This window comes from Eptesicus fuscus, chromosome 1 (assembly GCF_027574615.1).
Source record: "Eptesicus fuscus isolate TK198812 chromosome 1, DD_ASM_mEF_20220401, whole genome shotgun sequence".
NCBI classification, from domain to species: Eukaryota; Metazoa; Chordata; class Mammalia; order Chiroptera; family Vespertilionidae; genus Eptesicus; species Eptesicus fuscus.
The window spans coordinates 107,118,643-107,134,659 of NC_072473.1; the positions used below are offsets into that span (position 1 = coordinate 107,118,643).

Below are 16,017 nucleotides of genomic sequence, written 5' to 3' on the forward strand. Positions count from 1 at the left end.
CCATGTGACCCAGCCACCCTAGCCCAAAGGCTATCCAGAGGCCTGTGAAGTGACTTGGCAGGGTAGCCCTGCATTCTAGACAATTTGATGAATTGAGCCAATAAGAGCCTCTCAATGAGAGGAATGAGTCTGGAACAGACAGGGACATGGTCCAAGTAGCACAGAAGCAGGGAGGCTCATATAGGAATTGTAATAAGCAGAACAGTGGCCTGCTGTGAAGTTTCCCAGAGATGAGAGGAGTAGCTGACACAGTGACAGAGGGTCACTGAGTCACTGTAATAGTGGAGTTGGAAGCTAAGCACACTTGTACCTAAATGGTATTCTATTTGACCATGAGACCTGACAGTTATTTTTTAAACAATGCTATTGTCTATATGAGGCCTGGCTTCTCTTTGTTCTTATTTCCCTATGTATTCATAGAATTAACTAGCTAGTAACCAAGGTAATCTGGAAGCATCTCTGTCTTGGTAACCTGTCTTTTTCAAGATTTTTTACAAGTCACAGAAATACTCAAGATAACAAGCAAAAAGGGGACTCATTATTATAAAGATAGAGAATAGCTCCTGAAACTCCAGGACCAGAATGTAGATGGGCCACATGAGTGGCTGCCGAACCCAGGAAGCTAAACCTATCTTGGAACCCAGACAGGTGGCTTATTTCTGAACATCTTCATTCTTCTTCTTTGACTTCTGTAAGTGGTGATCTGTGCTATACTCCCTGGTCTGACAGACCACAACCTTCTTGGTAGATAAAAATACATTAACCTACAAAAGCAGAAACTGCTTGGCCAGAGAAGTCACCTACCTGGCCTAGGGACTTTTTCTGGAGAATTACTGAACTACACCAAATGAGATTTATTTTAATGGCCTTTTCAAGCTAACTCTATTTGGAGATTTTTCTGTCCCCACTTCCTATAATCTCAAAACTTAGTGAAAATAAGTAACTCTTTTTGACAAATGATTGATGGATTCCCTGACCTAAAGTGGTTATAACTATGGAAATTCTTAAACCCAAATTTGCTATTTTCAGTAGATATACCATGTTTAATGTTTTGTGGCACTTTCAACTTCATTGACAATTACTCACTGAACATTTTGGTTATACCTAAGTCTGTGCCTTTGTTTTCCTGCATTAGAGCATATTCTTATGGTCCATTATTCTTAGTCGTGGTCAGGGCAGACCCTGAGCAAAACTGAGAAGTATATAAAATTTGTTTTTCTTTTTTAAAAAATATATTTTATTGATACTTTTACAGAGAGGAAGGGAGAGGGATAGAGAGTTAGAAACATCGATGAGAGAGAAACATTGATCAGCTGCCTCCTGCACACTCCCTACTGGACATGTGCCTACAGCCAAGGTACATGCCCTTGACCAGAATCGAACCTGGGACCCTTGAGTCCGCAGGTCGACGCTCTATCCACTGAGCCAAACTGGTTAGGGCTAAAATTTGTTTTTCATGTGTCCCATCTCTCCCTCCATTTAGGACCCTCTCCAAAGAAATGAAATCTTCCATCATAACACTTATAGCACCACAATAGACAATGACAATGTGAAAGACAATGTAGATATTGGAGCCTACTTGTAAGGTTAGCCCTGACAAGAATAATATGTTTTTAAAAAAAGATCACCCCCTAAAAAACAAACAAACAAACAAACAAACAAAAAACACACCACAAAGCCACAAAGTTTAATCCCAATTCTTTAACTCTGGAAGGGAGACTGATGCCCTATTAAACGAGGGAATTATTTTATATCAGATCCATAAGTCACCTTGGGATTACTTAGAATGAAGAAAACGAAAGTTCTTTGAGCTCTAGTTTTATCAACTGCTAAAAGGCACTCTCTCAGCTTTTATAATCTGGTACCTATATCAAGTTATTTCTAAAATGTTGTACTTAGGAGAGTAAAGATGTAATTTTTACCCAAAATGAGGAAAACAGTAAAATATTTGGGAGCTTTGTGACTTTAAAAAACTTAAATTTGGGGATTAAAGTGTGTTCCCAGTTATATTCTGTCAGAAGTATTGTTTTAGAACATAAAGTTACACAAAGTTATTTGAAACTTTAATATTTATTTTTTTTGCCCCACTTATTACAATGTCCAACTTAAAACAATACTAATACAATATTGGCACCCTCACTTAAGTAAACCAATTTTACAGAAATGAAAAGTCTAGTGGTAATATATATCCACTTTTGAACCACATTATCCAAAACTTTACAATACACAGCCATTTAAAGAAAGCTCAAAAGCACACCAGAAAATCAAGTTTTTGAAAATGCAAATGTAGCTATTCTCTAGTGTCAAACATATGCTTTAAATTACTCCAAGAAAACATTCTCTGAAATCACAAATCTAAATCTGATGTCTACTGACAACAGTTGTTTGAAATAAAAATGATTAACAAGTTTATAGCGATAGCAAGTAGGAGCAGAGGGTAGGAAACCAGAACCTTACATGTGACTTCCAAGGGCAGAGATTAAGTAGGTCATACTCTTACAGGACTTAAGCACCCCATCAGCTTTAATGAAATCAAGCAGGAATATGATCTGATAGATAACAACTGCACACCCCGGTGTTAGGGATTTCATGTGTACTTCTGCATTTTTTAGAAAGAGGGCACTGCTTATCAGAAAGAAATGAATTTCCTTAAAGGAAGCTTTCAGACAGGCAGGCTGGCAGATTTTTTAACAGGGGTTTGTCCTTCTCTGGGGCTCTCAAATGACACCATAAATGTGTCCACTTATTCTGCCTGTAAAGGCAAGTTCTTCAGTATTTGTGAAAGAAAACGCTGCCCAATTATCAACCAATGGTAGTTTTAAATAGAACTACATTAGGTCAGTAAGTGTTGACCCAGTAAGGCAAGCTCCTTGTCCCAGATCCTTACTCATTACCTTATACTCACTGACCCCAAAACATTTTCATTGCAAATGCTCAGGTTTAGTTACATTGGACTAGAGATTAATAGAAAAGGGCAGTCAAAAAAACCTGTTAAGGTTTATTTTTTAGGACTTTTTAAAAAAATGTATTTTTATTGATTTTAGAGAGGAAGGGAGGAGGAGAGAGAGATATAAACATCAATGATGAGAGAAAATCATTGATTAGCTGCCTTCTTCATGACCCCCACCCCACTGGGGATCGAGCCCACAACGCCTGCATGTGCCCTGACCAGAAATCAAACCATGACCTGGTTTAACACTCAACCACTGAGCCACGCCAGTTGGGCAAGGACTTTGCTTTTTAAGAAAAGTGCAGAAGAGATGTTTTTTATCCCCTTTTCATATGCAAGACATAATGTCTAGATTTACAGCACATAATAAACACAAACACAGTTTATGAAAATCACGGGAATATATGAGTAATTAAAAGCATTATAGATGGGATGGAAACAAATTAGATTTTTAAATGTTATCTTGTTTGTTTTACCTTCCCTTCTATGCAAGCTCCCTTAGGACACACCGACATATATAAATGTATCTTTCTAACCTAGGGGGCTTCATTTTATTTAGAAAGCCCAAATAACGTTAATACTTGTACATTTTAAAAATCATGGTTTGTCTTTTACTTATAAGGGACCTTCACTCCTAAGATTTCAACACAATTTACAAACAACAAAAATCCTGATAACATACACCTACGCACAGCTCAGAATCAGATACACATGCTGGGAAGAAAAAATACCAATTTAATTTAAAAGCTAGACTTTGTCATCTTCCTCTTTCACACTACACCCAGTGAACAAAGTCACACTAATTTCAGACACCTGCGTGCTCCCAGCACAGGGGACCCTTCCCATCACAGACAGGTTGTCAAGCAGGGTATCTGCAGGAGGAGGGTCAGGCAGCTCTGCCTTGCAACAGAATAACTGAGCTTTAAAATGCTTCTGGAAGGTTTTGCTCAGCCAGTAAAGAGCAAAGGGGTTTACACAAGAATTGCTGAAAGCCAGAACCTGAGAGAAAATGGTGATTATAAAGTGAATGGCAGAGGGGTCCACGTAGGTTTGATAAGTGAAGGAGCGATAAAGATATAAGAGGTGATTCGGCAACCAGCAGAGAGCAAACAGAGCCACCAGCACCAACACCGTTTTGGCAATTCTCTTCCGGGATTCAATCTATAAGAGGGAAGAAAAATGGCAAAAGAAAAAAAATCATTTAGCTTGAAGATTTAAAAAAGCCATTCTCTAGATTTACCTAGAAATTTGTAGTCAACAAGCTCATGTCCCTTTAAACATGCGTTTATGAGATAACTGCCTGGGATGTGTGGGAAGGCAGCCTGTGGCTATAGAATACATATGGTAACCCATGATCTTGGTTTCATTACCTCCAATTCAGAGACTCCAACCCCTGGTTTTGAGGTATTCTAGGATGTCTCCAATGATCTCAAGGAGTGTTATGGAATTTTGGAAATTTTAATTAAATTAATAATAGAGAGAGATACTATACAAGACTGCTTTCACCATATCAGCAGAGGCTGAATAGGTTAGAATATTATTCTGGGGTTTATGAAAGTTGCCAAGTTGGTATCAAAAACTGCTTTTAATCTGTAGGAATTATAAATATATAGTCAAAAAAATAAATATCAATGTTCTTCCTTCATATGTGAAAATAATCTTACACCTATTTAATATATTGACTTTGAGAAAGAGAAAAAGAGAAAGAGAGAAACATTGATTTGTTGACTATGCTCTAACCAACTGAGTTAGCTAGTCAGGGCCAGTCCTACACTTATTTATTTTAATAATACATTGTACTATTTAGGCACTAAGATTTGTCCATCAACATTCATCATGAGATAAATGAGTGATGAGAAATCTGTGGTGATTTGAATCCATAAACAATTCTATACTTATTTCTGACTCTGCATTTTATGATATAACTAGAGGCCCGATGCACAAAATTCATGCAAGAGTAGGCCCTCGCAGCCATGGCTGCCACGGCCCTCACAGCCCCTGCTGCCTTGCAGCCCCACCCCCTGCCACTGGTCTTTCCGGAAGGTTCTCTGGAAGGTCGTTCCAGAAGTTCGTTCCACCGTCCGGTCTAATTAGCATATTAGCTCTTTATTATATAGGATGGCAGAAAGAACATGACTAAATTATCTAGACAAATATAAGGTAACCTATCTTTATTTTTCCTTTCCAGTGAAGAAGTTATTTTTATTTCCATCTAGGAAAATTACTGTAGAGTAGTAGTGTTCAACAGAATATAATGTAAGCCACAAAATAATTTTAAATTTTCTATAAGTCCCACTTAAAAAAGGTTGAAAGAAATAAGTGAGGCTAACTTTAATATTATGTTTTATGTAACTCAATATATTTGAAATATTACCTGATAAATGCATTAAACAAATTAATATACTAAGTAGTGAAGTTTTTTAATGTTATAAACTTCCAGTCTTTCGCAAAAGTTTTTTCTCTGATCCCAAAAGAGTTCTTCTTAGCTGTCTTTTCTCCTGGTTCTCTTTGGTCAACTTCAAGGTGGTTTACACTTCTCTTAACTATCCGATCTAATAAAGAGGGAATATGCTAATTGACTGCCACACCCTCAAAGATGGTGGCACCCACAGCCACAAGATGGCAGCGCCCAATCCCCTCAGCCCCACTGGGGACTGGGGACTGGGGACTGAGTCCCCCAGTCCCCTCAACTCCCCAGCTGCCCAGGGCCAGCCTAAGGCACAGGCAAGCCTCAGATGGCAGCTGCCCAGCCACCCAGGGCCACCCAAGGCTCAGGTAACCAGGTTCGGCCAAGGTTTGCACTGCTGGCAGTGGCAGCAGCAGAGGTGTGATGGGGGTGTCACCTTCCCCTGATCACCGGGTCGCCTCCTGCCCCTGAGGGCTCCTGGACTGTGAGAGGGGGCAGGCCGGGCTGAGGGACCCCTGCTCCAGTGCATGAATTTTCATGCACCGGACCTCTAGTTAATAAGAAAAATGAACCAGATGAAATAAAGACATTGCGTGTAGTCACAGATAGAGCAAAGAAACTGTTCACATGGGCATTAAATATGCAACTTTAGTCTTATGAGCACCACTGTTTAACTATCCAAATGAACCAGCTCCAAAAAAGGCACTGAGCTCTCTGCAAACATGTCAAGACATAAATGGAATCTTCCCTCTCCCCCAAGAAATATAGAAATCCTGTTGCATTTTTAAAAATGGAACAATGTTTTGGCAACACTTTTTATTTATGGGAGGAGAGCACACCTGGGTCTTGCAATAGTCTTTTAAACTTGCTTGCTATAGTCTTAAACAAGTGTCTGTGAATCACTGTGTTCTCTTACCACTGACCCTTCATACCTGCAGACCTCAGTTTACTCATCTGTGTGTATGTGTTTTGCATTGAATAATGTTATGGCTTCTTGCCAGTTCTATAATCCTGTGTTTTTCTTTCATTCTGTTACACTTTTTAAAACAAAATATACTTCTATTTATAGAACTACCTTGTACAATGTTCCTCATTATTCCATTATGTAAATAATTTTGACTGTTCCTAAACTTCAGCTATCCCTTTTCTAATAATAGTAGTTCTACCATTTATTGAATTCTTACTATGCACCAAGAACTATGCTAAGCATTTAATATAGAACATCCACTCCCCATGTTCATTTTACAGACCAAGAAACTGAGGCTCAGGGAGGTTAAGTAAGTTGCTCAAGATCGCTCAGCTAGTATGTGATAGAGCTGGAATTAAATTCTGGGTCTGACAGACTCCAGAGGCCATGACTGTAACAAAATACCATACTGCTATTGTATTTATTGCTCACAGGTGCTAAACTAGGACCTTTGACTTATAAATTCATGCATGAGTCCTGATTAATACACACCTGCTTGCGGACATGGCTTTGTTCTTCAGTAGGTATGTTCAAGGTGCTTTTGTAAAGAGTCTTAGCAATCAAAGAATAATAGACAGAAATAATAGAGAGTGGAATAATGTAGAACACTAAAAAGCACAGCAGAGAATGTATCTCTTGCAGGAGCCTCTCTGAAACAGGATAAGAGGCACATGATTCAAATGTCATATTTTTGCTGGGATCTTGAAAAGTATATACATTTGAAAATATAGCCTCTGGTAGAGCAATTATCATAGACATGATCCAGATGCAGCCAGCTTTGGCACAGGTCTTCAGGATGGCATTGGAGGGCTGTCGCTCCAGAGGCTTCACAACTGCCTTGTATCTAGGAACACATAAGCAGAGGCAAAGATCAAATAAATATCAAAATTACAGACTCTGAGGGTTAAAAGTGGTCATCCAGTTCCACTCCTATCTGAATGTATATAACTAAGCCAACATTAACCACCTGGAATTAGTTATGGTTTCAAATACACATAATACATCCCAGTATTTTTTATTTGTGCCAATCACCTTTTCCCTTATTCACCAGTATGAGATATTGCAGGTTTGCAATTTTATAATTTTATGTGTAGATCTTTTATTTAGTACAAATAAGTTTTTTTCCAGCATAATTTTATGTGTGATTGAGAGTAATTCATTACCTGTGTATTACTGTAAGTATTCTAAAATACTTTTTATATCAGTGACTGATGTTAAACCTAATTCTCCTTTCTTCATGAGTGAGCAGTCATGGAATTACTAGGAAAGTAATTCCACGAATTTATGCAGTAAAGAGGAGATGGTTAATTTCTCCCCTGTTGAAAAGTGCTAATTTGTTGCCCAAGCCTGTTGTAGGTAGATTTGGGGCAAAGCGAGGGTGAAATCAGAAGCCCTGTCTGTACCCATGCAAAGATGCCTCTTTATTCTGACATATCCACCTTAAAAATCTACAGCCTTTCAATAAATCTGTCCTCTGATAGAATATTAAAAATCAGGATCAAGAAAAGGCATCAGGAAAGCCTTTCCTCCGCTCAGATTCCAGAATCTGAAGAAACTATTCCTTCTGGTATTTCCAGGCATTGATTACTTATTGGTTTCTTGCCGCCTTTCTTAAGCATCACTTTGAACATTTAGAGCCTCAATTTTGTTCATGTTTTCAGTTACCATTCTACAATAGGAATACAGAAAAACAGTACTTAGACTGAAAATATCCTAACAGAGCCTGAACACTATAGCTGCCAGAGGTTCTCACATGCTTTATACGTAGAGATCTAAAAGTTAAACAAGATTAATTTATTTCTCTGGAAACGACAATGTTGTTCAATGCCTAAAGAGAAAACAAATACAATTAAGTGATGATATTACACTGAGTTATCAGGAAGCTGAAAACCTCACTGCTTTTCTGTCACTAATTAATTTGATGAATTTAAAATAAATTAGATACATTTTGTTTGTTTGTTTCTTTTGGTTTTTTTACTGGTCTTCTGGTAGTCAGTAATGCATATGTGGTCAATTTCACACTTAGGCTGATTTTTAAATGTTGACAATATTGCACCACTAGGCTGCACTAACGTATAAAGCATGAATTGTTTTTCTTTTACACCTGAAACAATTTTCTGTTATAAACTGGGGGGGGGGGGGGGACGACGACGACATCGTTCACATATTCTTTCAAGCAAACAAATTTCACTTCAAAGAGAAAACATTATCCCTAAAACATACAATTTCAACCTCTCCTCTGATGCTAACACAGGAATTTTAACATTCTTACACCAACTTTTATTTAAAATGCCCCCAGTTTTCTATCTTACATCCAGCTTACAATATGAGAAAAGCAGAGTAGCCAGTGAATGCTAAGTACAAGCTTTCCTTTTTTCATCTCATTTCACACTCTGGCAAATATAACTGAGAAAAGAAACCCACCTGTCAGCGCTGAGAATTGTTAAGGTGAACACTGATACACCAACAGAAGTGAGCCGAATGAAAGAGAGCACCTTACATCCAATTCTTCCGAACAGCCATCCTTCTGCAAGGTAATGGGTTGCATCCACCGGCACACAAGTTAGCAGAAGTAAAAGGTCTCCAAAAGCCAGGCTAGTGATGAAAATATTTGGAACAGTTTGCATGGATTTAGTCTTGAAAAATACTTTGATGAGAATAGAATTTCCAAGGATGCCCACTGAAATGATCACAGCATACATTATATAGATGGCACACAATGCTTCTATTCCTGGAGAGTTGTCTCCGGTCCATCCTTTATTTTTGTTATCATTAGGAACAACAGAGCTGGATGATTCTGTGTCATTTGTGATTGAAATGAAAGTCTGATTAGGTGACTGAGGCTGTCTTTGAGGCATTTCTTCTGAAGATTATGCTTTTAATATTTCTTCTGTTCAGTTCAAGTGTGGTTGACTGTCACGTCTAATGCCCATGTCTAGTTATGAGATGGTAGAGGAACACAGCAGAATGGCAAGCAAATTCAAGACATCCGGATACTGCTTTACTTCAGTTGCTCTGTGTCTCCCAGCATGCTTGGCTAAGTGCTTACGAATCTGGCACTGAAGAGTCAGAGGTGGAGGAGTTTTATTGGTGTTTCTGTGACAGAATGAGGGGGGGTGGGAAATGCTCTGCAGTTGCTTGTTCTTCCCTGTTGGGGAATCTTATGAATAACAAGATAGTTTAGAATAATACCTATTGTTTATTAGAATCACTCTGTTTCCATATTGAACCACAAAAACCTATATAGATCTTGTCACTTTTCTACTGGGGCTCATCATTCACTTTTCTGCAATCAGAGGATGGTTTAATGCATTCTTTTAGATGATAAATAAGTATGTATGTTCCCTGAAGCACAAACTCGAATCCACTTCTCCAAATTTCATATCAGTGAGGTGCTGAAGCAAACAGCACTCACATTTTGATAGGGCTGATGTCACCTCCAAGGAGGGATAATTCAGGTGACCTGAGCTTGTCACTTTGTTCTGACACATGGTAATTCCCAACTTTGTGCGTATTACTTGGGCTGCACTGCACAATTGCAAAGCAACCTTTATGAGATGAAAATGCAGGCAAACCACCAGTTTCTTTGTCCATAAATATCCTAATAAAACAGTTTTTACTGTTTGATTGTCTGTTTTAAAGATATTTATTTTTAAATGCTTTTTAGCATTTTTCTCTTTATAAATGGTTATAATGAATCTGCCTTGTTACAAAACAAAATAACACAGAACACAGCTTAAGGTTCTGACACAGAAAGACTTGTAAGAATGAAAATCATTCTTTTCAAGTGAGGGAATATCATAGGTTACTCCAGAGGTGACGAGCATATAGATGATATCAATGGAAAGAGGCAGAAAAATGAAGACAATTTACCTTAGTACCTGCAAGAAAAGACCTTTGTTACAGAAAATGTGACTATGTGATTTATGTGTGTATGTGGGGTGGGGGGTTGTTTGGGAGTGTGCAGCCAACAGTTTGAAGGCATTTAATAATATAACCTGCTAAAAAATATTTTTTGAAATGATCAATTTCAAAGGATAATCTCTCAGCTAGGAGAAACTTTTTGTAGTAAGGTGTTTATAAATATATCTATATAAGAACTAACCTGGGGAGTAAAATGAAAAGCTAGCTAGTGAACAGGAGGGACAAAGAAAGGTTGCTCTTTATACTGACAGAATAGTTGTAATAAATTCTACAGGGAAAATGAATTGGACGAATTGAATCAATTATCTGGTTAATTTGAACCACCTAAACCACACCTATCCTCTACCCTTCATGAAATTATCTCCAAAGCTTGAATTACTCAGCTAAATAACTGTTTTAATGGGAATGGGGAAGGGAAATGTTTGGGTAAAACCAAATCCCTTAGCTTTTAGTATATACACTTAAGTAATTTCATAGTTCATATCTTGTTTCAACAAAGCTAATGATAAAATCTCTCTGGGATTCCTACATATCATTTAGCAAAGACCAAACAGTATCTCCCAATTCACACCTCAACTGATAGCCACACAGCAAGAAACAAAGCCTGCCAGTGATTTCCAAAATCATCTGGATTCCAAAGATCTAGGGCATGGTTTTCATCAGCCTGTAGCCACCAGCCTGTCTTTCCTCCTCCTTCCTTTTAGTCAGGAGAGGTCAGGAGAGAGCAGTGATATTGGGGTGCTGTTGGTGCAATGGAGTTCTTATCTCTAGAATCCTAGAATCCCAGAATATCAGAGATTGAAGTGACCTAAAAGGTGATAATATCCAATCCTCTATTTTTTCAGAGGCAGAAATGAGGTTCAGAAGGGGAAAGTATCTCATGCAAGGTCACACAAGTATTTTGTAGCTGAGATGAAATAGGTTATCTCTTTATTCCAAAAGATTAAAAATCAGTGACAAGAGCTGAAAATCATGGTTCCTGACCATAAGTCATATTTCCTCATTTGGCATTGCGGACTTAGGTTTTCTGTATGTTTTATTAACCAAATAACAAGAGATTTCCTGCCTAAGAAGCAAATCATGATAGTTTAAATGCATCTGCTTTAATATCTACTTCTTTTACCTTATAATTCACCCATAAAACACAATCATGTCTTTTGTAGTTAAAGTTACAGGGCACTTAGTCTATACAAAATGATGAAATATTTTTGTTTGTTTGTTTTTAGTGCTTAATTGGTCAATATCATCATCCAAGGTTTTCAAAACCAACTACTTGGCTATAGATTAAGCAGCGGTAATACAATTTAATGTAGCCTTTTAATTTGAAGGAAGTAGTGGATATTGAAAAAACAAATTAGCATTTTTCTGAAGTTGGGTTTCCTGATTCAGTCCAATTCACTTAGTGTCAGCAAAATCTTTTTTTAAATCTCCAAGGAGCTGGAGATCTAAGGATGCTGAAGAACTCTTCTCTGCCTCTTAAGAGTTAGGGAGAGGGATTAGAAAACGGTTGCTAGAGAGACTGAAAATTTAGCCCCAAGGGTTTCAGCCATCAGTTACACAGAAGTGTGGTTCTCTCAAATTATGGCTTGCATCAGAATCACCAGGAATGCTCATCAAAATACAGATTGCGGGGTTTCACCTCCAGAGTTTCTAATTTGTTAGTTTTGGGTGAAGCCTGAGAATTTGCATTTCTAACAAGTTCCCAGGGGATACAGATAATGCTAGTTGGGAACCACAATCTGAGAACTACTTATGTAGGATAAAAATAATTCAGTTGTTTAAGAGAAGCCCGGCTTTTCCTGATATTGAGGTCGAAGAGATATTTCTGTTGGTCCTTTTTTTTTTTTTTTAAAAAAAATGTATTTGTATTGATTTCAGAGAGGAAGGAGAGGGAGAGAGAAAGACATCAATGATGAGAGAGAATCATCAATCGGCTGCCTCCTGCACGCCCCCTACTGGGGCTCAAGCTCACAACCCAGGCATGTGCCCTTGACCAGAATCAAACCCAGGACCCTTCAGTCCACAGGCCGACACTCTATCCACTGAGCCAAACCAGCTAGGGCTTTGTTGGCCTTCATTAAAGAAAAAGGAATTTCCCCAGCTGGTGTGACTCAGTGATTGAGCATCAACCTATGAACCAAAAGGTCAGGATTTGATTCCTGGTCAGGGCACTTGCCCAGGTTTTGGTCTTGATCCTCAGTGTGGGGCGTGCAGGTGTGCAGGAGGCAGCTGATCAATGATTCTCTCTCTCTCTCTCTCTCTCTCTCTCTCTCTCTCTCTCTCTCTCTCTCCCCAAAATAAATCTTTATTGATTTCAGAGAGGAAGGGAGAGGGAAAGAGAGATCAAAACATCAATATGAGAGAGAATCATCAGGCATGTGTCCTTGAGCAGAATCAAACCTGGGACCCTTCAGTCTGCAGGCTGATCTCTATCCACTGACCCAAACCAGCTAGGGCCAATGATTCTCTCTAATCATTGATGTTTCTATTTTTCTCTCCCTTTCCCTTCCTCTTTGAAATAAATAAAAATTATATTTTAAAAAATGAATTCTGTATATTGATGAATACTTCAAAAATGTTCTCTATATTTTTCAGTCCCTGATAAGCCAGATCTGCTGAACTCTTGGGTACCTATGCTCAAATTACCCAATATGTTTGGGGTGATCTTTTCATTGGGAGAAAGATAAAGTGGATAAACTTTTTGCCTATAACTCAAGTGCTAATTCTGGTTGTATATTTGAGAACTGAAAAATAAATAACTAGATTTCTCAACCCATAAGTCTCTAATTACAGAAGCCTCTTCTTTTTCTGTTAATCCTCAACTGAGGATATCGCTTTATTGATTTTTATAGAGATAGAGATAGAGAAGAGAGAGAGAGAGAAAGAGAGAGAGAGAGAGAGAGAGAGAGAGAGAGAGAGAGAGAGAGAAACATCAGTCAGTTGCCTCCTTTACATGCCTAAACTGGGGATTGAACCTACAACCTAGGTATGTGCCTTGACCGGGAATTGAAACCACAACCCACACTCCAACCAAGGCAGATATATATATACACTCTTTTGCTGGGAAATAAGATGGATTTCTTTGTTATTAATTAACTGGATTAGATCAATTTTAAGAGGACACAATTTGACTTGTGGGTGTATTTTGATCTATATAATAGTGATTTCTGTTGTCAGAATTCTCTGTTCTCCCTCATAATTTCTAGTACAGTTTCATATTTCAAGGGGAGACTATTCAGAATGGCCTCTGCAGAAACCAGCTAGAATAAATACAAACTGTGTAATAGTAGGCTCTATAAATAGTACAAATTCCAACTGAAATTTTTAAGTGCAATTTTTTGTTAAAGCAAATTCTTGTCGTGATTAAACTAATGGCTCCCTAAAAGTGGACAACCATGGGCTGTTCAGATTTAGATGTCTTTATATGCCCGAATCACTGTACTTGTCCACCCACACATGCCTAATATTGTGTGCTGGGGTCAATGTGAAGTTCTATAATTATAATAGAGTGAGGCAATTTTGCAGCAGTAAAATGTTTAGGCTTCCTGAATACTGAGGTACAAATTATGAAGTAGATGAATTTATCTCTTAATGCATTTCTACCTCTCTTCTCAGTAATCTCCCTTTTCTTAGAATTATCTCATGTCCCTGATCATGTGTTCCATTCCCACAGGGCTTACTTTCAGCATCCTGCAGGTTAATTCATGCTAAAGCACTTTAACTCAATAAAGACTATACACTAGTCATATGGCCCCATAATTCCACTCCTATGTATCTACCGAAGATAATTTAAAGCATATGTTTACATGAAGATTTGTATATGAATGTATATGGAAGCATTATTCATAAAATAAACTGGAAACAACCTAAATACCCAGCAGTTAGTGATTGGGTAAACAAAATGTGGCTTATACAATGGAATATGACTCAGCAATAAAAAAGAATAAACTAGTTTTTAATGCAGTTCATTGGTTATCAATTTTACTTTTTTATGAGACATAAATATTAACACTCTGTGGCTATTTAGTTAGTGATATGAAACCCTTTCATGATTTAGAATTTGTAGTGGGAATTGTCCCAAATCAAAATAGTGACACTTGCAAATTGGAAATTGCACATTATCAAAGACACAAATGGTTAAGTGCATTTTTATTATTCTCATCTCACCTTCACTGTAGGATGAGAATATCAAGAGATTTGGTTTCCTTACATGTTAGCAGTAAACTCTTGTGAGTTCAGACTTGTAACTAATCCCAAATAAGAACAAAATATTGGTACATGTTACAAAAGGATGAATATAAAACATACTCAATGAAAGACACTAGGTTCAACATATGATTCTTAAAACGAGAAAAGTCAAAACTAGGAAGGCACATCAGTGATTGCCTGAGTCTGGAGGTTGGGGCAAGGATGACTGCTAAGGAACACAAGGGAAAATTTGGGGATGTTCTGTAATGATGGTTGCATGATTGCATACATTTATTAAAACTCAAACTGTACATGTAAAACAAGGTGGATTCATGTTATGCAAACTATACCTAAATAAAGATGAAAAAATAGTAAGCCCTGGGCTAGATACCCTTAGAGGATAGAAATGAGTAACATGTTTCTTCTACAGGGATGGTGGGGCAGGAGAATGTCACCTGTGCTCAGAAACAAGTCTGCTCTTCCTGGAACCGCTGCTTCTCTACTGGGCATCAGACTCCACCCTATAGCATTTTATCCAGACTAGAGATCATACTTTTGGGAGATACAGAGATGAGTAGAACTCAGAACCTGTCCTCAAAGAACTTAATGAGAGAGATAAGATAAGGATACAAATAACCAGAAAACCTGAATTTCTCTGGCTCCTACACACACTTGCTCACACAAGATATTTAGCTTCTTGCAAAGTCCTCCACCTCCAGCACCTCTGGTAGCCCCTAGGGATGGGAGTATTACATGTTGTTTGGTACTAAGGTTGTGGGAGAGATTATGGCAATAGTTTAACCCTTTAAGGTCTTTCCTGGGGCCTTCCCAGTGCTTACAAACAAGTAAATTCCCACCAACATGGTTGCTGCTCCTCTGGGTGCTCCACACTCTCCCCCCTGCCCCAGTTCCATGTCACTCTGCTGGACTTTGTAGTCTTCTCCATTACACCAAGCACAGGAGTCACTCTCTTGTGATCACCACTGGTCTTCTGGGAGCTGCTATTATAATAGGATATGATAAGCCTGCAAATTAAAAATAAGGTCTCCTTAAATCTTAAAAGTTCTTATCATAAGAAAAACACCCTATCTAATAAAAGAGTAATATGCAAATTGACCATCACTCCAACACAAGATGGCTGCCCCCATGTGGTCAAAGATGGCTGCCCCCATGTGGACACAAGATGGCCACCACAAGATGGCCAGCAGGGGAGGGCAGTTGAGAGGGATCAGGCCTGCAAGGGAGGGCAGTTGGGGGGGACCAGCCTGCAGGGGAGGGCAGTTAGGGGTGACCAGTCCTGCACAGGAGGGCAGTTAGGGGCAAACAGGCTGACAGGGGAGCAGTTAGTCATCAATCAGGCTGGCAGGAGAGTGGTTAGGGGGTGATCAGGCTGGCAGGCAGAAGCGGTTAGGGGCAATCAGGAAGGCAGGCAGGTGAGCAGTTGGGAACCAGCAGTCCTGGATTGTGAGAGGGATCCCAGATTGGAGAGGGTGCAGGCTGGGCTGAGGGATTACCACCCCCACCCCGTGCACAAATTTCATGCACCGGGCCTCTAGTTTTTTAAATAATGTAACAATGATG

The 16,017-nt window shown here is 38.7% G+C and overlaps 1 protein-coding gene across 1 annotated transcript; it reads right to left on the reverse strand.

Annotated features, from left to right (window-relative positions):
- Positions 1 to 3,697: 3,697 nt before the first annotated feature.
- Positions 3,698 to 9,182, reverse strand: BRS3 (bombesin receptor subtype 3). Its single transcript, XM_008159140.3, has 3 exons — positions 8,749 to 9,182; positions 6,817 to 7,168; positions 3,698 to 4,111 (listed from the first exon to the last, which is right to left on the reverse strand). Exons 1-3 carry the CDS (start codon positions 9,180 to 9,182, stop codon positions 3,698 to 3,700), a joined length of 1,200 nt encoding a protein of 399 aa, XP_008157362.1.
- Between the last annotated feature and the right edge of the window lie 6,835 nt (positions 9,183 to 16,017).

What these genes read in the sequence shown, in the direction of transcription:
- BRS3 (XM_008159140.3), bottom strand. Translation starts at nt 9,182, where the DNA reads ATGCCTCAAAGACAGCCTCAGTCACCTAATCAGACTTTCATTTCAATC. An exon ending in ACAATTCTCAGCGCTGACAG is followed by an intron (nt 7,169 to 8,748) that starts GTGGGTTTCTTT and finishes ATGTGTTCCTAG; the next exon opens with ATACAAGGCAGTTGTGAAGC. An exon ending in AAAGCCATGTCCGCAAGCAG is followed by an intron (nt 4,112 to 6,816) that starts GTGTGTATTAAT and finishes TCCCTCTTATAG; the next exon opens with ATTGAATCCCGGAAGAGAAT.